At 38.2% G+C, this 25,086-nt stretch overlaps 1 protein-coding gene across 1 annotated transcript in view; it reads left to right on the top strand.

Moving 5' to 3' along the window:
• Positions 1-25,086, top strand: part of OTOG (otogelin) — a gene marked incomplete at its 5' end in the record, with an annotated part of 112,550 nt that overhangs the window by 54,178 nt on the left and 33,286 nt on the right. The window contains 9 exons of the mRNA XM_083349691.1: positions 2,043-2,181; positions 3,474-3,608; positions 4,357-4,503; positions 6,481-6,600; positions 10,048-10,164; positions 12,230-12,386; positions 13,320-13,346; positions 15,097-15,264; positions 23,210-23,492. Coding sequence (XP_083205817.1) covers positions 2,043-2,181; positions 3,474-3,608; positions 4,357-4,503; positions 6,481-6,600; positions 10,048-10,164; positions 12,230-12,386; positions 13,320-13,346; positions 15,097-15,264; positions 23,210-23,492 — 1,293 coding nt within the window. The remainder of the gene's footprint in view (positions 1-2,042; positions 2,182-3,473; positions 3,609-4,356; positions 4,504-6,480; positions 6,601-10,047; positions 10,165-12,229; positions 12,387-13,319; positions 13,347-15,096; positions 15,265-23,209; positions 23,493-25,086) is intronic.

Below are 25,086 nucleotides of genomic sequence, written 5' to 3' on the forward strand. Positions count from 1 at the left end.
CCATGTGAATTAGATCTCAGTCTGTTTTATGGAATTTTCAAAACGTTTGATAAAACGTTATCTTGAATGGTTATTATGGACTGTTCTTACATTCTAGAGTCACCTCTTGATGAGATGGGCAGCATATAAAACAAACAAACAAACAAACAACCTATTATTGAGGCCCAGGGCTGAATGGTCACTTGCAACACAGATTACATTGAGGATTACATGTGATGGTAGACCCATTTTTTTTCTTATATAAATAATATTGAGAACAGAAGGACCTGTATAGGAAGATGCTTTGTTGGCTGCTTTGACATAAGCCACATCTGCTTTTAAAATCATCCTGTTTTGTGGTTTTGTACACACTATACTGTATGACCATTAGAGACAGTGTATGGAATTCAGGGGCAGGTTTGTTGTCAGTGGGAGTGGCTTCCCTCATCCACTGAGGAGGGACAGCAATGCCACCTTTCCTACTGCCCTCTCTTCTATGGCAGAATCTACTCTGAAGAAACCCCCCCCCCTCCACACACACATACACACTGTTTTCAGGCAGAGCTTTGGGACACAATAGGGGCTTGCAGGGTTGAGAAGAAGGAATAGTCAGCTCACGGAGACTTCTGCTCATTTGCTTTAGGATTCAGCTCAGTGTTTGAACAATAAAAAAATGAAAGTAAATAACTAAAAAAACAAGACATGGGTTTTGTAGCATTCATACAATGCATGTTTTTTTCCTTCTCCTTTTGACAATTTGTTATTTTATGCTTTAATGCTTCTCCTTTCTTTATTTTTCTATATTTCTTTGGTTTATTGTTAAAATCAGTTCCTTTGAGACATGGAAGCAACAATAAGAATACATGAAAAAATCATGTTTCCCGATCTAATTATATCAAATGGGAAAAAGACAGGTCTCATAGCAAGTTGCATGTTCTGTACATTCAGTGGAAAAATGCATGCCACAAATCAACACACTGAAAATTCATTGAAGAAAAAGCTAAAATAAAAAAATGCTGATTTAACTATGTGAATTAATTAGTTTAGTCTTACTTGTTCTTAAACCTCTGCTTCCATTAAAATACCTTAAAATAAGAATCTGAATTAAAATTATTGTTGATAGCATATGCTACATAAAAGAAGTTGAGCTAGATTGGCAATTAGCAATTAATATGCTAATAGAAGGAAGAACTGCCGACTATAGAAGAGTGGACTTTGAAAGTTTCTAACTTGGCGGAAATGGCAAAGATTTCAGCATATTTGAAAGATCAATTGCAACAGAGATACATTGTGGAATGGAGAAGATGGATTGAATATATTCAGAATAAATATGGGACTAAAAAGTATCATTTAGCATTTGAATAAGTAGCGGATTTTTTATGACGTATAATTAGCTAATAGTTATTTTATTAATATTTTGATTATGGAGAGTTAAAGTGTGATAGAATTTAATGTTTTATTATTGTTGTTAGCATATTTTAGATTATGCTTGTTTGTATTATTATACCCTGTATTTAGCTCTGGGAAGTCGGGGAGGGGGGAGGGGAGGGGTGGTTGGGGAGGGGGGAGGGGAGGGGTGGTTGGGGAGGGGGGAGGCGGAGAAGGGTTTTTTTGTAGCAGTTAATATGCTAATTGCCTAATAAAGTCAGTCTGTACATTATAATATTTTTACTTAAAGGATTTAGTTTCTGAAATAGATGTTTAATCAAATTAATGAAATGTTTTATTCTTTTGAATGTGGGATGTCATGATATAACTGACTTCTTTCATGACAGCAGTATGTTAGAATGTGCAGTCTGTTATGGGGATAAGAATAATTATAATTTATATTTGCAAGGAATTCTGAAAATGAATTTCTTTACTTACATAGATCTTTTCTGTTCAAATAAATATTAGCTTTAGCTGCATGTACAACAATTTTGTACAAGTTCTGAATTAGTGGACTTGTGAGTAATTTGTAGGAACATACTTTTAACAGAGGCATGCTATTTGGTTACAGATTATATCTAGAAATTATAGTTTATATTTGATACTGTAACTGTTATAAATTTATCCTGTTGTAGCATCTGTAGTCATGGCTCATTTAAATGCAATTTCCATCCATGCCCATCAATGTGTACTGCGTATGGAGATCGCCATTATAGAACTTTCGATGGCCTGTCTTTTGATTATGTTGGAAATTGTAAGGTTTACCTGGTTAAGGTAAGACTTTATTTTAAAACATGTTCAGTTTTTAAATTAAGTATTGTGCTCTGCAATTAAAAAGAAACCTACACATTTGTAAACTGAACATGAAAAGTATTTAGTTTAATTACTCATAGTGAAAATAAGTTTGGTCTATTCCAAATTTTAATTATTATATTGGGAACTATTCATATATGGATGTATTGTATTGAATTCAGTTGAATTTGGTAATTATATGTATTAATAAATAAAAAAAGTAATTAATAAATCAAAATACAGATGAAATAAGTGATTCTGAGGCTAAACCAAACCATGATATAAAATACCAAGCAGAAGCTGTCCAATCTTCAGGAGGAAGAGAATAGCCAAATAGCAGGTGACTTGAATCAAATGGGAGGAAAAACATAGAGTGCAAACATTTGAGCAGACATAGATATATAGTCATTGATTCAGCAAAGGAGCATATCCTGGAACCAGTCTTTGGAAGTCCTGGTTGCTTCCCCAATAATTGCTGCTTTCCTTTTTCTCATTGACTTCCTCCATGTTTATGAATTATGGAGGAAGGAGTAGGCAAAGCATATATATGGCTGGAAAACACAGCAAAGACATACCCCTATTCCTGATTCATTGCTACCATCTAATGGTCTTCTTGAGTTTTATAGCTTAGATAAAATAAGCCTAAAAAGTATTATTTTCAAATGGCTGAGTCCCGAATATTTGGTGGGACTGGAAAGGTGAGTGGAGAGCCTTGCAGTGTTCGCATCCAGTGTGACTTTCATTGATAAGAACATTCTCAATTGTTGCAACTTTGGAAGGAACTCCTGGCACTCAAGCTCTTCTACTAATGTTGAGCTCCACCTGCAAGATTTTGCCTTGGGGGCCAGAAAGCTCTATGTCAGGGGTCCTCAAATTTGGCCACTTTAAGACTTGTGGACTTCACCTCCCAGAATTCCATGGCTGGCTGGGGAATTCTGGAGTTGAAGTCCAGAAATCTTAAGTGGCCAAGTTTGAGGACTCCTGCTCTATGTATATTGCCTTGCTGCTATCTTGTGAGATTTATCAATATGAGGTTGTTGAATTAAAAATCGTATCTGAATATAAGTCCTGAATTAACAATCTTATTAATGGTCGATCAGTGATGTGAGGACATCTTTTTCTTTGCTGCATCTTGTAAAGCAGCTGTTCGTGCATTTATGTCACAGATGGTGGAAAAAGAAGAGAAACGGTTAGGCTGAACAGTTGGGGAGGTCTAAGGTGCATTTCATGTTTGCAAATTGGAATCAGCTCCTTATTGTCTTTTTTTTCTGCAGAGTTCCTCAATTACTAGTTTCTCAGTCATCATAGAAAATGTTAACTGCTTTAACATTGGAATCATTTGCAGAAAGTATGTTTCGATTAACGTAGGAAAATCGTTCATAATATTTGATGATGAGACTGGAGATCCGGTAAGCTATAGCAGAACAGAAGTTAAGATATGTAAATAATGCATCAAACCCAAAACACTGTCATTCATTTTCATATTGCATGATAAATATTAGCAATCCTTGAACTTCCAGAAACTCTTAAAATTAATCATGCTTATTTATGTTTTAGTCTCCCTTTTCTAAGCATTATGGATATACATTTCTTCATGCACCATACTCATAGTCCATCACACAGTACATATTTGCTTCTTTTGTTTTCCATTACCATGTTATACCAGCATCTGGCATCATCTAGTACAGCGGTCTCCAACCTTTCTGGCTTGGTGGACTGGTGGAGGCGAGATGGGGGGAGAGAAGGATGGTTGTCTGTGTGTACCGCTTTCACAAATTCAGCTTTGCATGTGCTCACCCACCACTTCTGCGGCCCGGTTCCAAACAGGCTGTGGCCTGCCAGTGGGCCGCAGACCGGGCGTTGAGGACCCCTGATCTAGTGGATGAGTTCTGAAAGCAGCTAGAAAATAATAAATAGCTTACAGAGGAAGACAAAGTGTAATCCTCATTTTAAATGTACGTCCAAAAGCGTTTTTTAACAAACCCAGTGTCTCTTGGGTCACAGCAAATGTTTCTAAAAGTAGATCAAACATAAAAATAATATGACAAATCTAGACAGAACTAATATAGTGTTGTTTTCCTAAATGCATGTTTATAGGTCACTGTAAAGCTTTCATTAAATGCCTATAATTTATTATGCATGTCTGATATTTAATAGAGTCATCTGAGTTACATAGACAAACTGCAGCAAGTGTATATATGGAAGGCTGGGTTTTTCACCATTGTTCATTTTCCTCATGAACACATCACAGTAATGTGGGATCAAAGAACAACTGTTCATGTGGAGACAGGGCCTCAGTGGCAGGTAAGGCAAAACTTCTCTTACCCTTTTAATTCCTTATTGACTTTAAGTTTCCATTTATATCATCCACCGGAATAAATGGAATTTCAAAGAATGGGGACATAACCTCAACATTGGAAAGAGAGAAAAAAGGAGAGAAGGGGGGGACATTCTCTGCATGGCCTGCTTAGAGTGATTTGAGAGAAAGGTTGGAGAGTCAAGTTAAGTGTGTGGTTCCTGGTTGAGAATGGAAAATAAAGTTCTAGGGTGGCTTTCATGGAAGAAGGGAAGTGAAGACCCGGAGGGATAAGAGCACCACCCAAGGAGGAACTTGGGCAACTGTAGGTATCGGCTTCAGTTAAGACCTAAGAGGGAAAGGAAGGGAGCAGCTTTGCAGAAGTCCTGATTTCTGAGGAAGGACTGGGCAGAAGACCCTAGAGAAAGTTCTTCCTCCAACAGAGAAGCAACAGGTGTTTGCCTGAGCAGGAGAAGGTCATGCCATGCTGAGCACACTGCAGTAAATTCTGGCCCATTCTTTTCATTCTTTTTCTTCTCACACTCAGAAACGGGACGGAGCCAGAGAGCTAGAGGTTGGCTGGGAGAGGAACTTAGGAGGAAACTTGACACCATATTGTGTTGCATATAAATGTTGCAAATGTTTGCTGTAAATAATATCACTGTAAATAATAACAAGCATTAACGCTTCCACACTCTTGTTTTTATGTATCTATTGCCACCAATGGAAAACAAAGTGCCTCCAGTTCAAAAAAGAACCTGTTTCTCATGCTCTGACAGTCTTTCATTGGCTTAAACAACAGTAATAAGGGGGGTGGGGGAAGGCCCACAGGGCAGGGGGAGAAGCTTAGAGTTACACTAATAGCATTTTTTAGTGATCACCTTTGGCAATAAAAAATTAAGATTGAAGGTGGATGGTAATGTCACTGATGTCACTGGAAGAATGGGTCATACTTTTTCAGCACCTTTTTCAGGTTGAAGATCTAATTTATCTAAAGCGAATACATGTATTAAATCTATTGGAGAATTAACATATCTATTTTACTATTTGGGATTATTTTTAGCTGGCATTCAATTCAGTGATTTGCCATGAAATTTTGGTAGCATAAGCTTAGGGCGAAAAGGGGCTGACTGGGGAGGCTGCATGCAGATTGTGAGTCTATTGGTTGTGCAATAGAATTTGGGTTGTGTGCCAGTTGCACCGATTCTTCAACTGGGAAGCTCTACTTCCTGTCACTCATGTCCTTGTGACCTCCTATCTGGAATACTGGATCATGCTGTACATGGGGCTGCCCTTGAAGAGCATTCGGAAGCTTCAATTGGTGCAGAATGCAGTTGTATGGACAGTAACTGATGTTGGGTATTCAATACATGTAACACCACTGCTTTGTGAGTTGCATTGGTCTGTTTCAAAATACTGGCTGAACTTCATAGCTTGGGACCAGGTTACCCAGTTCAATAGGATGGTCAAACTCTGAGTCCTGTCAGCCAAGAAATATTGCCTAATAGGGACCAGGAGGCATGTCTTTTCTGCAGCAACATCCTCCCTCCAGAGGTTAGGATGGCCCTGATCCTGCTGGCCTTTCATAAGGCCTTGAAGACCTGGCTATGTGCCTGGCCTGGGGTCCCATTTGTGTTAAGGGTGCTGTTTCCTGCTTATGTTAAGATCTGTGGATAATATTTTCAGCTGCTGTATGTATTTATTTTCTATTATGTTTTAATTGATTTTATGATTGTTTGCCACCCAGAGTCATGTGTTTGACATGGATGGCCATATAAATTGAATAAATAAATAATACTCCTGCCTGTTTTCCCCACAACAACCATCCTTGAACTGAGAGAGACTTACTGGCCCAAAGCCTCCCAGCCAGCTGTTAAGCCAAACAGAAGGCTAGCTTGTATATTATTAGTGTGGAAAATAAATGTATCAGATTTAGGGTTATAAGTGTCTGTAATTAAGAGTTATTAATTTTATCTCATATCTAGGGTGAGCTGACCGGATTATGTGGAAATTTTGACTCCAAAACAATAAATGAAATGAGAACTCCAGAAAATTTTGAGTTAACAAATGCACAAGAATTTGGGAGCAGTTGGGCAGCTATTGAGGTAAAGTGTTGGAGGATGATATATTGTTCTTTATTGCCTAAAATTAAGCACCAACAATATTTATTGATTTTTAGTAGTGGATAGGAGGTGAATTTCTATCAGTACAAATACTTGGAGGGAATGCAAAGAGAAAGAAGATGAATGCTCTGATGTTGCTTAGGAACTTTTGAAGTAAGAAGTCATTACCTGTGAACCGTGTTTTCCATATGATATAACATCCTGATTTTTCAAAGATTCTGTACATTGCAGAGTCCTTGCAAACTACACAGACAGAGAAGTCACTTGGCAGCAGAAATTATTCTTCCATTGATGAGGAGGGTGAAAACAAGAGGCAGAGTGAACATTTGCACATTTATTCACAGATGTAGAAGGTTGGAATAGGCATGCAAATGTTGCTGGTGTAAACGTTGCTAAATTTGGGATTAATGACTATTCTTCTGAAAGTAAATTAGTGCTCTTTACACTGTTGCAGCTTTGTAATTTTTTTTCATTTAAATCTTAATATAATCATGGGATTTTGACTTCATGGGACATTTTCAGAAGGCCAGTCATGCTTAAGATATATTTTTAGCTAGGTTTCCTTTTCTCACATCATTCCTTTAATTTGTTTGGCATGCTATTTTTCCTCTGTTTCAGTGTTTTATATAATATGGCTTGCCCAGAAAGGGAATTACATGCTGGTTATGCATGTAAATTAGCTTTTCAAATTGCCAACATTCTTTTGCTAGTATGTATTATAGATTTTTGGCACTACCTGTAAAGGAATGTTTTTGTATGAGATCACACCACTTATTTTTTCATGCTTTTCATGATAATCTTAAGAAATAGAATTATACCAAAAAAAATCACATTTCCACAGAAAATTAAAATATGACACATTTTTCATGATCCCACATACCAACTTTTCCCCAACATGTTGCTTTAACAAAAACAAAAGGTATGGCAATATACCAATATACCGTATTTTCCAGCGTATAAGACGACTGGGCGAATAAGACGACTGGGCGTATAAGACGACCCCCTACATTTCCTGTTAAATTATAGGGTTTGGGCTATACTCGCCGTATAAGACTACCCCTCTTCCAACGCACACCAAATAAAAATTAAAAAACATCAGATTTGATTTTAATATGGTAATTTTAATTCAAATGCTTATGACATGCAGGTGCTTAGTAGGAAAACTCTCACTTATAAACATAAGGCTGTTTGTCATCAAACATGTAAACATAAAACAGTGCAAGTGGATTAAAATATAATAATAATAATAATAATAATAATAATAATAATAATAATAATAATAATAATAATAATAATAATAATAAGAATAAGAAGAAGAAGAAGAAGAAGAAGAAGAAGAAGAAGAAGAAGAAGAAGAAGAAGAAGAAGAAGAAGAAGAAGAAGTTGGAGGGGACCTTGGAGGTCATTTAGTCCAACCCCCTGCTAAGGCAGGAAACCCTATACCATTTCAGACAAATGGCTGTCCAGTCTTTTCTTAAAAACTTCCAGTGTTGGAGCATTCACAGCTTCTGGAGGCAGGTTGTTCCACTGGTTAATTGTTCTAACTGTCAGGAGGTTTCTCCTTAGTTCTAGGTTGCTTCTCTCCTTGACTAGTTTCCATCCATTACTTCTTGTCCTGCTTTCAGGTGCTTTGGAGAGCTTGGCTCCCTCTTCTTTGTGGCAGCCCCTGAGATATTGGATCCCTGCTATCATGTCACCCCTCACCCTTCTCTTCGTTAAACTACACATACCCAATTCCAGCAACCATTCCCTATTTTCCTAATTCACTTTTTCACTTTTCCTAATTCACTCTAAAGCTTTCCCTGCGCAGAGCCTTAAGTAAAACCAGCTGCCTGCAATTAGTACAGGTTCGCATCCCACCAGGCTCAAGGTTGACTCAGCTTTCCATCCTTCCAAGGTAGGTAAAATGAGGACCCAGATTGTTGGGGGCAATAAGCTGACTTTGTAATAATGCTGCTTGGGGTGTGTGTGTGTGAAAGCCCTAATAAACAGGCATATACACAGAATGAAGGCTATTGCTAAGCACATTGATTTGTGCTTTAAATTGTAAGCCACCCTGAGTCTTCGGAGAAGGGCAGGATATAAATGGGATTTTTTTAAAAAAAGACCAAATGGGAGATCCGCTCCAGGTTTTCCAGCCAGCCCGCCCAGTTCCTGAGTCAAATGTGTCCTTAGAGCTAAGCCGCTGCTCTGGCTGCTGCCTTCCCCACCTGCCTTTCAAGTTGGGATATACTACAGCTGCTCTTCAACTTTAGAAGGAAAGACGCCCAGACCCCAGCCTGTAAAAATCACAGACTGCAGCTTCTTCTCCAATTGGTCCCGCTTTCCCTGCGCAGACTAAATGGGAGATCCGCTCCAGGTTTTCCAGCCAGCCCTGTCCCTAAATTTTCAGCACCCGGCGTATAAGATGACCCCTGACTTTTGAGAAGATTTTCATGGGTTAAAAAGTAGTCTTATACGCCGGAAACTACGGTACATCATGTTTTGGTGGTTGTTAGGGATTTAATATTTCCATGCTGCAAGTAGTCAAAGTATCTGCTTTTACTCAGCTCAAACTGTTTTTCTGAGATTCAGTATCAGATTCAATATGCAGTTATGTAGGAGTCTGTGTCTTCCTCCTAAGAAGTGTGTTGTGATTCAGGGTTAGCCTGTGGGTTCGGCAGTTGGGTCGGACGACTCAGAGGAGGAGGGGGGTATTGAAGAGCTTGCTGAGGGGGTTGGAGAGCTTGCTGAGGGGGTTGGAGAGCTTGCTGATGAAAGCCCTCAGCCAGGCCCCTCCCACCTGGTCATGACGGAGACCCAGCTGTGTGAGCCTGACAGCGTGGATGAAGATGACCCACAGCTGGCCCTGTTCAAGGACGCCCGACGCAGGAGGCAGTCAATCAGGAGTAAACAGAGGAAGGCAATGGGGCACCTCGGAAGGAGGCAGAGAGAAGCCACGCCCTGAACTGTATAAAAGGGGAATGCGTGGGAGGGCTGGTTTGCTGAAGGCAACCGCTTGAATAGTTCCTGTTTCATAGCTTCTGTTTCATGGTTCGTGTCTTGTTTTGCTCTGTTTTATGTTAATAAATCTGGCAGGCTTAGTTCCAGCCTCTTGCCGTTTGTAAAGGGGTTGTCCCTGCCTTTTCTGCAGGGCCGGTAGCAGGCTGGTACAGAACAAAGTGTACCTTTGTTGTTGTTAGTTGCAAAGTCGTGTCCGACCCATTGCGACCCCATGGGCAACATTCCCCCAGGCCTTCCTGTCCTTTACCATCTTCTGGAGTCCATTTAAGCTCACGCCTACTGCTTCAGTGACTCCATCCAGCCACCTCATTCTCTGTCGTCCCCTTCTTCTATTGCCCTCAATCTTTCAAGTGTACCTTACATATAGTCTATCTCAGAGAATACCAGTTGATGGTCCTTCTTTTATTTTTTTGTTTTTGGATTCAGTGTGTTGACAGCTCCGATTTGCGGCATCCCTGCATTTTAAACCCACTCAGAGAAGCATTTGCAAAGAAAGAATGTGGAATACTATTAAGTGAAGTATTTGAGTCATGCCATCCAGTGGTGAGTAACAATACAGAAAAAAGTTAAGGGTGTAGCATTTAAAAGCAAGATGTATCCTGGTGGTCCAGAAGTTGGTCCTGGAACACTGCTGTTTGAAACCCAAAACATTAATAGTTGGTATCCCACAGGGTTACATCTTATTCATCATGCTGTTCAACCATATGAAATCACTGTGGGGAGGGCATCTGGAGATCATAAGGGGAACATGAGTTGGAGCTCTGTTTCTCCTAACCATCCAATTCCAAAAAAGCAAATTATGTAACTTCTTTCAATAATAGGCTGGAGGATGGAGATCAAGAGGAGATTAAATGCAGACAAGGTGGAGTTTCTGGTGATAATGAGAAACAGCACTTAATGATGAAAATTAACCCTATTTTTGTTGGGGTTGCACTCCCCGGGAAGCGGAAATGTCATTCTTGAAGTGAATGTTTCTTGATATTTCATTGTCCCTGGACTCACAAATAGCTGTGGTATGGTAGCTACATTATTGAGCAGGCTGGATTTGCTGCCTTGGCTGCATCCTGTTTTGATTAGTGCAATGTGCCTACCTTAGACAAATATGCAAGAATTACAAATATAAAATGTGTTAGTTAAGTTTCTAATTGATGTAATATACAAGGACCATGTTTGACCCCTAAACTGAAAGAAGTGCACAAGTTGCCAGTTTTACTGGATGACAGTTTAAGATGCTAGCATTAATCTTTAAAGAGAGCTAGTTTTGTATAGTAGTTAAAATATCAGACTAGAAACTGGGAGATTATGAGTTCTAGTCCTATCTTAGGAACAAAGCTAGTAGGGTGACCTTGGGTCTGTCATACCTTCTGGCTCTGGAAAACAGGCAAAGGCAAACTACTTCTGGAAAAACCTGCCAAGAAAACTGTAGGGACTTGTCCAGGCAGTCTCTGAGAATTGGACACAATTGAATGGAAGATAAAAAAAAGATATTTAAAGCCCTAAATGTCTTAGGACTTGATCTTCCAAGAGATTGCCTTTTCCCACGTCTGTCCAGCTGTTAATTCCTGAGTGACATGTCTTTTTTGAACTGTCAAAAACTTGCCTTTCTTGCATGCGGAAGTATAATGACATTATTCAAGTTTTATTCGTTTCATTTATTTAATGCATTTCTATCTCTCTTGCTTCCAGTCAAACCAGTCTATGAAAAGAAAAAAATGTGAATGACTGACCTACCAGTTTTAACCTCTAGCAAATGTAGTGTATCAATACAGGCCTGAGTAGAGTTCCAGATTTGAAAAGCAAATCTGATGCAAATGTGAGAAACACTTCAAACGAAGCACGTCTTTTCCCTTGGACTGCCATCAGCTGCAAAAGCAGCCATGCAAGCCTAGGAAAAGACACAATTATTTTAAAGTGTTCTGCCAAGATGCAGGAGCCTGCCCACAAATACAACATGTCACATTTTTCTTTTGAATCCAAGTTTTTGTATAATCGTCTGTAATAGGTCAGTTATCTTTATACGGGCATATGTTCTTGTCAATACAGAAGTTATTTTTTCTCAGTAATTTATCTCATTTCACTATTTAAATAATATAAATGTCAGAAAATTTATGTGTGCATAGGACATAAACTAGAAATTTAAATATTCATTTAAATTTCACAGAACAAATTTCACAAAAGAAAATCTACTTTTGGATACCAGGAAACTCTCAGAAAGGGGGAGAGGAGTAGATAAATGAGAAGTTTTTAGTAGTAAATGGTTATTACTAAACCTTCTCATTTATCTCCTCCTCTTCCCCTTTTTGAGAGTTTCCTGGTATCCAAAAGCAGATTTTCTTTGGTGAAAGTGGCTGCAAAGAGAAGGAGAAACTGGCTAAGGGCATCTTCTGCCCTTAGTTGGAGCATCTGTGGATTGGAATTCAGAGAATGTTCCCACCAGCAGGAGAAAATTTAGGATTGGACTGTAATGTCAAATACAGATAAGTAATAAATATTACTTGACATGTTTCATAGACATGTTCCTAAAATTTGCTTCAGATGCTTGTTCTTTATGTATAAGTCAGTATTTAAGTAGGGGATGATTTATTATAGTAATGTTTACATTTTTCAGGTTGATGTCACTTGGTTTTATTCAAACTGTTTGATTGACACATGTGGTTGTAACCAGGGAGGGGATTGTGAATGTTTCTGTACAAGTGTTTCAGCCTATGCTCATCAGTGTTGTCAACAAGGAGTTACAGTAGACTGGAGATCTCCTAGACTATGTCGTAAGTATGATAATCAATACATTTACAAACCTTGCAAAGCCATACTATCAGTTTGATTTTGCTTTTTCATCCATGCATATTCAGCTGGGTTTTAATTGCATAATTTCCCTTTCTTGCATTTAAGAATCAGCTAAAACTCCTGCAGTTTTATGAATCAGGCATATTAAATATAATACAAAAGGATCAGTCATTGTAGTTCATCCATCGCTACTGATAAGTGCTGTTCTATGTCTCAGTGACTTTTATCTTTCAGTTAATTACATTATCAGTGATATCCTATCCTATTATCAGAACTTTTAACGGGAGGCCAAGTTTCTTATATACTGTGGAAGCTTCATTATCACACCTGCTGTAGGCTTATTTATAAATACAAATTCAAAATTGCAACCACAGACTGCAGACAATTTGTCCATTTCTGATTTATACTGTAACTGGAATTCTGTTCTCAAATATATCAAATATAAGTGAGATGAGGAAAGTAAGGAAATATGTGTAAAGATTTTTTTATGTCGGTTAGGTTAAACTGTAGACTTAGCAATAACTTGAATAATATCTTGCAAGCAAACTTTAGTCTGAGAGCACAGCTCTTTTTTCTCATTCTGACAACTTGTACTTGATTGATGGGTTAAAATGATATCCTGCACTTACGTATTTGGAGAATGTCTGTGGTTGCTATTTTAAATTTGGATTATTCTGATACAAATGTGATTTGTGTTCATAGACAACTGTGATATTGTTTGTTATAGGAAGGACAACTAAACTTATTAATATACCACTAGAGGTCATAAAAGGATAAGTATTTTCCTATTACAGTCAGAGAAAAAAGTTTAATTCATTTCTGGCAGCTTTAATTTGTCTTCTCAATGGAGATGAAAGCAAAATGATTTGTGTATGCATACATATATTCTAATTGTTTGCTTTTGTTTTTTATAGCATATGATTGTGAATATATCAATAAAGGTAAGCAATAATGTGAGAACTAAGTATTTTTCCTTATGCCCCCTTCCATGTTACTAATACTTTGTGCAATGCATTGGAATATGTTATTATTTAGATATATGTGTGTAACTGTGTCGTTATAGTGTTGAAATACGGTAAATAATCTAACAATTTGTCAGGCAGGCTGATCCGCAGAATTAATCTTTGCATCTCAGTCCTAGTTACATTCCTAGGTCAGTTAGCTTTTATTTTGAGAAGTGTAGAAAATCAGGTAGAAAATCAAGGAGAATATGAAAAGAAAAAGTTGAAGACAGTAAGCATACTGTATCTCAGTAGAAATAATCTATAGCAGTTTTTCTTCTCCTTAGTAATTTTATGCTCTAAATATTTTATGTTTAGCTTAACTGTTCATGTTTAAAAGTCATTCTTTTGTTTTTCATTAGGAAAAAAAGATTTTTTTTGACTTAGCCCAATGCTTTATATTGCAACACTGTATATTGCAACTATTTAATTCATCATGGATCTTTGGTTTTGCCATGAAGATTTTTAATCTATTAATAGCATATAGTGCCTTGGAATCTATCAGTTTACTTCCTAAGCAGTTACAAACATTTCATTATATCACAGAAGCTCAGTCAATATTTAGAAGGTCCTAATTTCAAAAATATGAGTCCAGATATTTGTCAGATTGAACCCTCTGGGTTTTTGTGATAGTTGAGGGTGCCCCACATGTTTTTTAAATACTTTTTCCATATTGCTGTTACATTCTTAAAAATAATCTGCATGCCCAGCCTGTGTGCCATAAGATGTACAATGGGGAAGTATAAAAGTAGGGAAGCAATTAGTGTCATAGCATTTTCATAATTAGAACCAAATAATCTCTTTACCACATCCTAATTAACGATAGCTCTCACAAAATGCTGCTTGGAGTATATGTCCTCTCAGACCATTCCTTTGGGGTCTTGATATGAGGAAACAAGTAAATCCAGCAGGTGAGGAACATAGACAGATAGTCCTTGACTTATGACAAGAATTGAACCTCAAATTTATGTTTGTTAAGTGAGTTTTACCCCATTTTATTACTTTTCCTGCCACAGTTGCCAAGTGAATCACTGCAATTATTAAGTTAGTAACAATCTGGCTTCCCCATTGACTTTGCTTGTCAGAAGGTCACAAAAGATGATCACATGACCCTGGAATACTGCAACCTTCATAAATATGAATCAATTGCCAAGCAACTGAATTTTGATCGTGTGATCATGGGGCTGCTGCAATGGCTGTAAATCAAAAACGGTCATAAGTCACTTTTTTCAGCGCCATTGTAACTTTGAATGGTCACTAACAAACTGTTGTAAGTCAAGAATATCTGTACAGATTTACTCCTTACTACTCCCAATATTTGGAAGATGTCTTTAGTGTAGATAGATAGTTCTTTTTTGGCTGATTTTGGTTAAGTAGGCTGACTTTCTCTTTCTTCATTCCTTCTTTACTGAATTTTACCCTTTTCAGCCACTTTAATAAATGTGTAATATAATTATCTTTCAATTTGACAGATGAAAATAAGGTTCAGGCAGGTCATTTATGAAATCAGGTTTGCAAGAGTTCTGTAGTTTTAAATCAGTGTTTCTCTAAGAACCATAATGCTTATTAATGGGAATGTTTGCTAATGATGGTGTTTTCTTTTTGCTGCTGTAGAACTGACTAGTAAATTCATGATAAATTCATTGGGACAGACTCATCAGGAAATGTATTTTTTTTTCTTTCCTGACAGTTCTGGGAAAAGGTCCCTACAAATTGGTTAGCTACTTGGATGGAAAAACTATAATTGCAGGAAAACTGCAGGATGGTTCTGTTTTCCCAGCAAGAGAAGATGACTTAGCTTCGGGGGATGCTTTAACCTTCATGCTAACATCACCACTGTATAAGCCCAAAGCACATGGTAAATCTAGTAATTGCTTTAGATCTATGGTGCTCAGCCTCAGCAACTTTTAAGATCCATGGATTTTAATTCCCCAAATTTTCCAACTAGCATGCTGGTTGGGGAATTCTGGGAATTTAAGTCCATACTGTACATCTTAAAGCTGTGGTGGTTGAAAAACACCACCAATACCTATATCAGAAGCAGTTTTTTTAAAAAAAATATTCAAGATGCTGGTTCACAAATAAGAGGAGCATAATATAATGGTCATATTGTATTAATAAACACTCAGAGACGCCTGACTGGTTAATATTGCTGGTAGAAATCATGTAGATTGATTTTGTTCAGAGCCAGCAAAATAATTTTTATATTCTCAGAGCCAAATTAACAAAAGTGATTGCCCCACTTCAGAAGTTAAGAAAGTTTTATAGCTGAAGCACTAAATTTTCCTAATCAGCTTCAGTGGTTTTTTTTTTTATATGATCATCTGCCAAGGTCTCCATTTAGACAGCAGATTTTTACAAGGCAATTGCTGATTTATAAATAACATGACACTTAGTTTTCAGATTGACAACATTGTAAACACAGTAGGCTTAATATTCCTAATACAGGACAGAGGAAATCTGGAAATTAACAGCAGATTGCTAGCTATGAAACTAATGAGATACAGGTCGGCTGAAGATATATTATAATGGTTGGCAGCAAATTGAGATAATGGTTAAGTAAGAAGCTATAACTGTACAAAAATACCTTTTAAAAGGTAATTGCCATTAATTGTGTTCTTCATTAAAATATGGATTTTGCCAGCTCCTTGGGATTACTCAGTTGGATGGATGTCTTGGCTGTGTACATTTATTTTCACATTTCTAAAATGTACATTTTATCCATTTTTGCCTCTCTGCCTTTTGAAATGAAAATAAATGCAAGCATTACAATCAGTGATACTTACATTCTAAAGTTTAACATGATTCTTGTCATAGAAGAAATGCCCATTTATCTATAAAGCGGCTGGTTAGCTGCAAAACTAATGAAATCCAAACAGGTCAACTGAGGATATAATATAGTGAATTGGCAGCAAATTGAGTTTATGGTTAGTTGAGAAGGAAATAGAAAGGAAGCATATTGCTGAAAAATATCTGGGAAAAAAGGATATTACTATAGAATAATGATAAAAGGTAGTCTATTTCTCATCACCAGTTAAAATGAACATTAAATGAATATTTTTATGAGTAATATTTATTTCTAGATATGCTTTCCTATGCAATTTCTGGAAAATGTTTTGATTTTTGATAGAAAATCAGGAAAAAGGAATATCTCTCCCTGATATAACACATGTCAGGACCCACCTCAATCCACATCTTAGGAAATAAGAACTCTTGGATGCAAGTTTAGTCCAAAAGGAAAATGTTTACTAGGATGGAATCGATTGTGGCAATACAAGACGGAATCTAACAAAGTTACATTTCAATCCTATATAAAGCATTCCCATTTCAGCCCCTCCCCTCATCCATTTGGTCAGGCTCTCATCATTTGCTTAGGTGTCAGGTCCTTCCATGGGAAAGGGAACTCTCCTTGGTTTTATGGTTATTGCTTTTCTTTTTAGTTGTAAATGAAGATGCAATCCAGATTTGTCTCTCCCCCTCCCTCCCCCAGTTCAAATGTTCCCTGTTGTTTGAAGATCGCCTAAAGTCTATCCTCTCCCCCCCCCACTTCGGAGAGATGGCAGAATCCCCAGAATAAGCACATTGTTCTACCTATACATTTATGAAATGTGATATAAATGGATTCTGACAGCACACATATATGGAAAGACTAGAGTGTTGCTCTCAGCATGGCCTAGTGACAATGAAAGAGTTTAAGGCAGGGGTCTTCAAACTTGGCCCTTTTATGACTTGTAGACTTCAACTCCCAGAATTCCTTAGTCAGCATGCCTGGCTGAGGAATTCTGAGAGTTGAAGTCCAGACGTAAGTCATAAAAAGGCCACGTTTGAAGACCCCTGGTTTAAGGTCTTCACATAAACCTTTTCAACTACATTGTTTGAATTCAGTGTTTGTGAAGTTAATAATAGTTCCAAGATTTAGTTGTCAGTTATTGAATTTTTTTTCTTGAAAATCCACTTTTGGAAAGTAATCTGTTCCTTTTCAAGTTTAACATTCTATCTCAACATTCACTTCATAATTTTGATTTGGAAAATACAAAGCCCTTACATTCACCAATCTTTCTTATGATTCAGCAAGCAGTGGTTGCCTATGCTACAATAAGCAAATTTTCATTTTCAGTAGTTAAAGAAAGTATTAGCTGCTTCTCTCTTTCTTCATACACTAAATACATTTTATGTTGGAAAATTAAATACTATTCTAGGATAATGAATTATAACATCCCTTAAGGTCTGTTTAATAGATGAGGACCATTGATTTTATAGTAATCTTATGATAACGTTAAGCAGAATTATGCAGTGTACTCTGAAATAATATTTGGGACAAAAGATGTTCGATTGGATCAGAATTCTATCACCCTTTTAATAAGCATTACTTTAAATGCTTTTTAATTACTTTCCATCTACTGGAAATCAGTATAATCAGTTTTAAAAAGCATTTTTACATTTTAGTTATTTGAATAATGCATTGGTTGAGAGAATGGAAAGTTTAGCATCTTAGAAAGTGTGTAATTTTGTTAAATGTCATTTTCTTTGGTTCAAATTTCTTCATTCTGTATTTTCAGAAATTCCTGAATTGAAAGAGTGGCAATATTATAAGTACACAGTTTTGGATTAAGTTGAGCTTGACAGAATCTGGCTATACTTTAGCAAAATAACAGTCAAATTAGCTTAAATAGTTTATTATTGCAGAAACAGACTAAAACAATTTCATAATAAAACAGGTACATCAAAATCAAAACATAATATAGCTTATAATACATCAAAATAACAATTATTTACAACTGTATTAATAACAACTGTTGTTGTTGTTGTTAGTTGTGAAGTCGTGTCCGACCCATCGCGACCCTATGGACAATGTTCCTCCAGGCTTTCCTGTCCTCTACCATCTTCTGGAGTCCATTTAAGCTCACGCCTACTGCTTCAGTGACTCCATCCAGCCACCTCATTCTCTGTCGTCCCCTTCTTCTATTGCCCTCAATCTTTCCCAGCATTAGGCTCTTCTCCAGTGAGTCCTTCCTCCTCATTAGGTGGCCAAAGTATTTGAGTTTTAGCTTCAGGATCTGGCCTTCTAAAGAGCAGTCAGGGTTGATCTCCTCTAGGACTGACCGGTTTGATCGCCTTGCAGTCCAAGGGACTCGCAGGAGTCTTCTCCAGCACCACAGTTCAAAGGCCTCAATTCTTTTGCGCTCAGCCTTTCTTATGGTCCAACTTTCACTGCCATACATTGCAACTGGGAAGACCATAGCCTTGACTATACGCACTTTTGTTGACAGGGTGATGTCCCTGCTTTTTAGTGTGCTGTCTAGATTTGCCATGGCTTTCCTCCCGAGGAGCAAGCGTCTTTTAATTTCTTGACTACAGTCCCCATCTGCAGTGATCTTGGAGCCCAGGAAAATAAAATCTGTCACTACCTCCATTTCTTCCCCATCTATTTGCCAGGAATTGAGAGGGCCGGATGCCATGATCTTGGTTTTCTTAATGTTTAGTTTCAACCCAACTTTTGCACTCTCCTTCTTCACTCGCAACAAGAGACTCTTCAGTTCCTCTTCAGTTTCTGCCATTAGAGTGGTATCATCTGCATATCTTAGGTTGTTGATATTTCTTCCAGCAATCTTAATTCCAACTTTTGACTCCTCTAGCCCTGCCTTTCTCATGATGTGCTCTGCATATAAGTTAAATAGGCAAGGCGACAGTATACAGCCTTGCCGGACACCTTTCCCAATTTGGAACCAATCAGTGGTTCCGTGTCCAGTTCTCACTGTTGCTTCTTGGCCCGCATATAGGTTTCTCAAGAGACAAATAAGATGTTCTGGTACTCCCATCTCTTTAAGAACTTGCCACAGTTTGTTATGATCCACACACATCAAAGGCTTTAGCATAGTCAATGAAGCAGAAGTAGATGTTTTTCTGGAACTCTCTAGCTTTCTCCATGATCCAGCGTATGTTGGCTATTTGATCTCTAGTTCCTCTGCCTCTTCGAAATCCTGCCTGTACTTCTGGTAGTTCTCGATCCACATACTGCTGGAGTCTAGCTTGTAGGATTTTAAGCATAACTTTACTAGCATGAGAAATGAGTGCAATGGTGCGATAGTTTGAACATTCTTTGGCACTGCCTTTCTTTGGAATTGGAATGTAAACTGATCTTTTCCAATCCTGTGGCCATTGTTGAGTTTTCCAAATATGCTGGCAAATTGAGTGTAGCACTTTTACTGCATCGTCTTTTAAGATTTTGAATAGCTCAGCTGGAATACTGTCACCTCCACTAGCTTTGATGTTGCTCAGCTTTTCTAAGGCCCACTTCACTTCACATTCTAGGATGTCTGGCTCAAGGTCAGTGACCACCTCATTGTGATTATCAGGGACGTTAAGCTCATTCTTGTATAGTTCTTCTGTGTAATTTTGCCATCTCTTCTTAATCTCTTCTGCCTCTGTTAGGTCCCTGCCATTTTGGTCCTTTATCATGCCCATTTTTGCATTGAACGTTCCCTTCATCTCTCCAATTTTCTTGAAAAGATCTCTGGTCCTCCCTATTCTATTGTTTTCTTCTATTTCTTTGCACTTTTCATTTAAGAAGTTATTCTTATCTCTTCTAGCTATTCTCTGAAATTCTGCATTCAATTGGGCGTATCTTTCTTTTTCTCCCTTGCCTTTTGCTTCCCTCCTTTCCTCAGCTATTTGCAAAGCTTCCTCAGACAGCCATTTTGCTTTCTTGCATTTCTTTTTCTTTGGGATGGTTTTGGTTGCTACCTCTTGTTGCGAACCTCTGTCCATAGTTCTTCAGGCACCCTGTCTATCAGATCTAATTCCTTAAATCTATTTGTCACCTCTACTGTATATTCAACGGGGATATGATTTAATTCATACCTGACTGGCCTGGTGCTTTTCCCTACTTTCTTCAGTTTAAGCCTAAACTTTGCAACAAGAAGCTCATGGTCTGAGCCACAGTCAGCTCCTGGTCTTGTTTTTACTGACTGTATAGAGCTTCTCCATCTTTGGCTGCAGAGCATATAGTCAATCTGATTTCTGTGTTGACCGTCTGGTGATGTCCATGTGTAGAGCCGTCTCTTGGGTTGTTGGAAAAGAGTGTTTGCTATGACCATCCTATTCTCTTGACAAAATTCTATCAGCCTGTGCCCTGCTTCATTTTGTACTCCAAGGCCAAACTTGCCTGTTATTCCGGTTATCTTTTGGCTTCCTACTTTAGTATTCCAATCCCCCATGATGATAAGGACATCATTTTTTGGTGTTAGTTCTATAAGGTGCTGTAGGGCTTCATAGAACCGGTCAATTTCATCCTCTTCAGCACCAGTGGTTGGGGCATAGACTTGGACTACTGTGATATTGAATGGTTTGCCTTGGATTCGAACTGAGATCATTCTGTCATTTTGAGGATTGTATCCCAGTATTGCTTTTCCTACTCTTTTATTGACTATGAAGGCTACTCCATTTCTTCTGAGGGATTCTTGCCCGCAGTAGTATACCTGATGGTCATCTGAATTAAATTCACCCATTCCTGTCCATTTTAGTTCGCTGATACCTAAGATGTCGATGTTCAGTCTTGTCATCTCTTGTTTGACCACGTCCAGCTTTCCTTGATTCATGGATCTTACATTCCAGGTTCCTATGGAGAAAAAATCTTTACAGCATCGGACTTTCCTTTCACCACCAGACATATCCACAGCTGAGCGTCCTTTCGGCTTTGGCCCAGTCGCTTCATTCTTTCTGGCGCTACTAGTACTAGCCCTCTGCTCTTCCCCAGTAGCATATTGGACGCCTTCCGACCTGAGGGGCTCATCTTCCAGCGTCATATCGTTTTGCCTTTTGGTACTGTCCATAGAAAAGGGACGTGGTGGCTCAGTGGGTTAGGACGCTGAGCTTGTCGATCTGAAGGTCGGCAGTTTGGCGGGTCGAATCCCGAGTGCCACGTAACAGAGTGAGCGCCTGTTACTCGTCCCAGCTTCTGCCAACCTAGCAGTTTGAAAGCACATAAAAATGCAAGTAGAAAAATAGGGACCATTACGGTGGGAAGGTAACAGCGTTCCGTGCGCCTTTGGCGTCTAGTCATGCCAGCCACATGACCACGGAGACGTCCTCGGACAAGCGCTGGCTCTTCGGCTTTGAAACGGAGATGAGCACCGGCCCCTAGAGTCGGAAACGACTAGCACGCATGTGCGGGGGAACCTTTACCTTTACCTTACTGTCCATAGGGTTTTCATGGCAAAGATACTGGAGTGGGTTGCCATTTCCTTCTCCAGTGGATCACGTTTTGTCAGAACTCTCTGCTATGACCTGTCCGACTTGGGTGGCCCTGCACGGCATAGCTCATAGCTTCATTGAATTACGCAAGCCCCTTCGCCACGACAAGGCAGTAATCCATGAAGGGGATAACAACTGTAGTAATAACATTATTTAGGTAAGACATTACTGGCCTTTTCCCAATTGAAAAAAGTTGTTTAAGTTCCATCACAGACAGTATACAGAATATGGTTACATGACCTGAAATCACCTCATGATCAACTAATAGGACATCTTTAGTCCTGCCAAAATATCATGTTGCATTGGGAAATATACCCCAAATACCTCTATAAAAGACTCAGTCCAATGATATAGTACATCATTCTCAGTTTTGATCTCACCCTTCCACAGAGACAGAAGCAGCATTCTTTAGAATTGCTGCAAAAACTGCCCTCTAGATATTAGACTGGATGACAATCAACTTGCCAATGTAAAAGTTATTCTAGTATTCTGGGATGCAATCTTAAAGAAACAAATAATGGGATTGAGATCAAGCAAGGTGGCGTCTAACTGAAATTATTCTGCTGCTCAGAATATCTGGCACGTTGTTTAAAGAATAATCTGGCCAGTCAAACTCTATTGAGATCACCACATTAATTGAAAATCCCACAATACCTTAGGGTGCAACTAAGTAATTTCCACCAGGAATAATGGAGTTTCTTTTACAGTTGAAAATTAATTTAAGTCAATAGCTTAATACATGCTGTTTGCATTTGAGTTTCAACTGATGTCATACTAGTCTCGGCTGAAAGGCTGTTTGGATGCATCATGGACTCAGAAATAAGCCCCTTAGAAATCATGATTAAATAGTCTCAAATGGCCACTCTGACCTTAGAGACATATATTTGAAACTATGTCACAAGATAGCTATGATACTCCTTTGGCCTCAAATATTTTTAGTTCACCTGGTATATAATTACCACCTTTTCTATAGAACAACATTAAGCTGAGAACTACCTTGTCTTTTAATAACAGAATTTGGACCCTTTAAGTGGAAAACATTTCTGAGATATTTAAAGATCTTAACCTGTTTAATAACATGCCCAATAATTTGCCATTTATGTTATTATCTAGGGGGGACTCTTTGAAAAGATTATATATTTTTTTGTAATTGATAGGTAATAGCCAAGTCTGTGTGATTAATGATTACAGTTGATTAATGGTCTCATCAGTGCTATAGGTGAATTTGAGGTAATGGCTGTATCATCTGCACATAAAAATAAAACATCAGGTCTATCAATCAAGCTTAGCAGGGATGTTTCAGTTTTGTCACTTTTGCCACCACATCTAAAATTAAATAGCAAAGGGGCTAAATTACACCACAGCAGAATGCTGACCTTGGTTGTTCACCCAGATTTGGATGTAGATATCACCATGCAACATTTTAATAAGTGTCAGCAGTCACCTAATAATGGAATTATAATTGACATATAACTTAGGTATTAGAAGCTAATCACTAAAAACTACCCTTGGCCATTTCATCATATTTCTTCATTTTTTTTTCTTTTCAGACCCACACCTGGTTTCACTGGAAGCAGCTGACAGACCAAATTATTTTCTTTATTTAGCTTCTAATAATACCCTTGTTCTTTCCAAGTGGGAAAGAAATGAGCGTTTTCAGAACAGATCAACATTTGCCATCCACAAAAACACATGGTTCTCAGGATATAGTTCTTTTGAATCATTTGCCATACCAGGATTATTCATCTACATTTCAGCTTCCTCTGTGACTGTTGTTAAATATCATCATTCTGAGGCATTCCGACTCTCTACACTTTTTAAACTTGTGGGTAAGTAATTGAATATGAACACACTGATTGTATTTTCATATGGTTTCGCTACACTTTATATAAAACCCCTGTATTAAGAAAGTGAAAGCTATAAGAACTTTCATGGAGAGGAGGCCAGTATCATTTAGGTACTGAAGTGCTTATTCATTACAGGATTGATAACTGACGGCTATCCAGAGGTTACTGAAGTTTTAACAACTGTATTCAACTTGATTACTAGTGATAAATGCTGGCACTTTTACTCAGCATATATGGAGGGCCAAAAATCAGTTGCTTTTGTCTTAGAATCACAGATTCACTTGCATACAAGCTATATGCAAGAAATGCCTTTATGTGTGGATAAAGAAATTTCTGAAAACCTTTTTCATCAACACTGATTTCAACCTAGAATCTCTGGGTACGTGTGTGTGCCAGTCATTATAAAATTAACATCTAACATGATCGACATTTATTAATTGATTTACTACACTATACTCAGTTGTGATATAAATAAATAGCAAGACAACAGAATAATACAATAAGTTTCATTTAATGTGAATTTTTCTACAGGGTAAAATTAAATAGAATTATAAGGAGAGGAATGAAGGTGAATATACTGTACATGTCCCAGGATAACATTGCATGATTCAACAGTTACCGGAACCAGAGGTTTAGTCTTCTGAGCTTTTGGACTTATGCTGGAGCCCATCCTCAGGGAACTTTTCTCTAGCACAGTGTGCGCTTTGGGCTATTCTGCGTGTGGTATTTATATGATGCCTGTTGTGTGTGGCTTTTTAGTTGTTGATTGGGGTGATGGCTGGCTATTAAGTTGTTGGCCGTGGTTTTTTTGTGCTCGCCTCCTAAGTACTTAATAAGCTGGTGGTAAATCAGCACTCCTGTTGACTGACGAGGGGCCTGTTTTCCAGGCTGTTTTTGTGCCTGCTCATCCAACAATCTTAATAGCTGCAAAATTTAATGCATGTTCATTGCAGTGTGAGGCTACCAATGAGTTCGGGTCTCCTCATCTGACCGCTCGCTTGTATTCTGACAATCTGGTGGTTAGCTTCCTCCCTGCCTGCCCTACATAGTCACATGAGCAATCCTTGTAGGGGATCTGGTAGATTATATTGGAAGTATTTCCCACCTCCAAGTGACCTTTATAATGCATAATTTGTCCTTGTATGATAGCCTCTGGGCAGTGTGTGGTGCCCACTTGCAGATCTTGGAAGCTGTATTCTACTGCTTCTGAGATGTTTTTGATGCATGGCAAGGTGTGCCCTGTAGTTGGTCTTGTGCTTTGTTTCTTCCTTTTTCTCCCCATCATGTTGTGCAGACATCTTGTAACAAATGATTGTAGGTACCCATTCTGCCTATAAGGAGAGATTTTTGTGTCTGTGCAGTATGTTTGCCTACAGCAAAATATTTAGGTCACTGAATGTGGTGGAATGTAGTTTGGAGTCATAGAAGGGAGAGGCTCTTTCTCAGAGGGCAAAGACAGTGGAGCATGGAATAACCTGGCAGGCAGGGTGAAGGGGAACGTCCCTCCCTAGCAATTCATAGAGTATATTTAATAGTTACACAGAGAGTTGTTTTAATCTGGCAAGATTCTGTTATAGGCA

This window comes from Vipera ursinii (assembly GCF_947247035.1).
Source record: "Vipera ursinii genome assembly, chromosome: 1".
NCBI lineage: Eukaryota > Metazoa > Chordata > Lepidosauria > Squamata > Viperidae > Vipera > Vipera ursinii.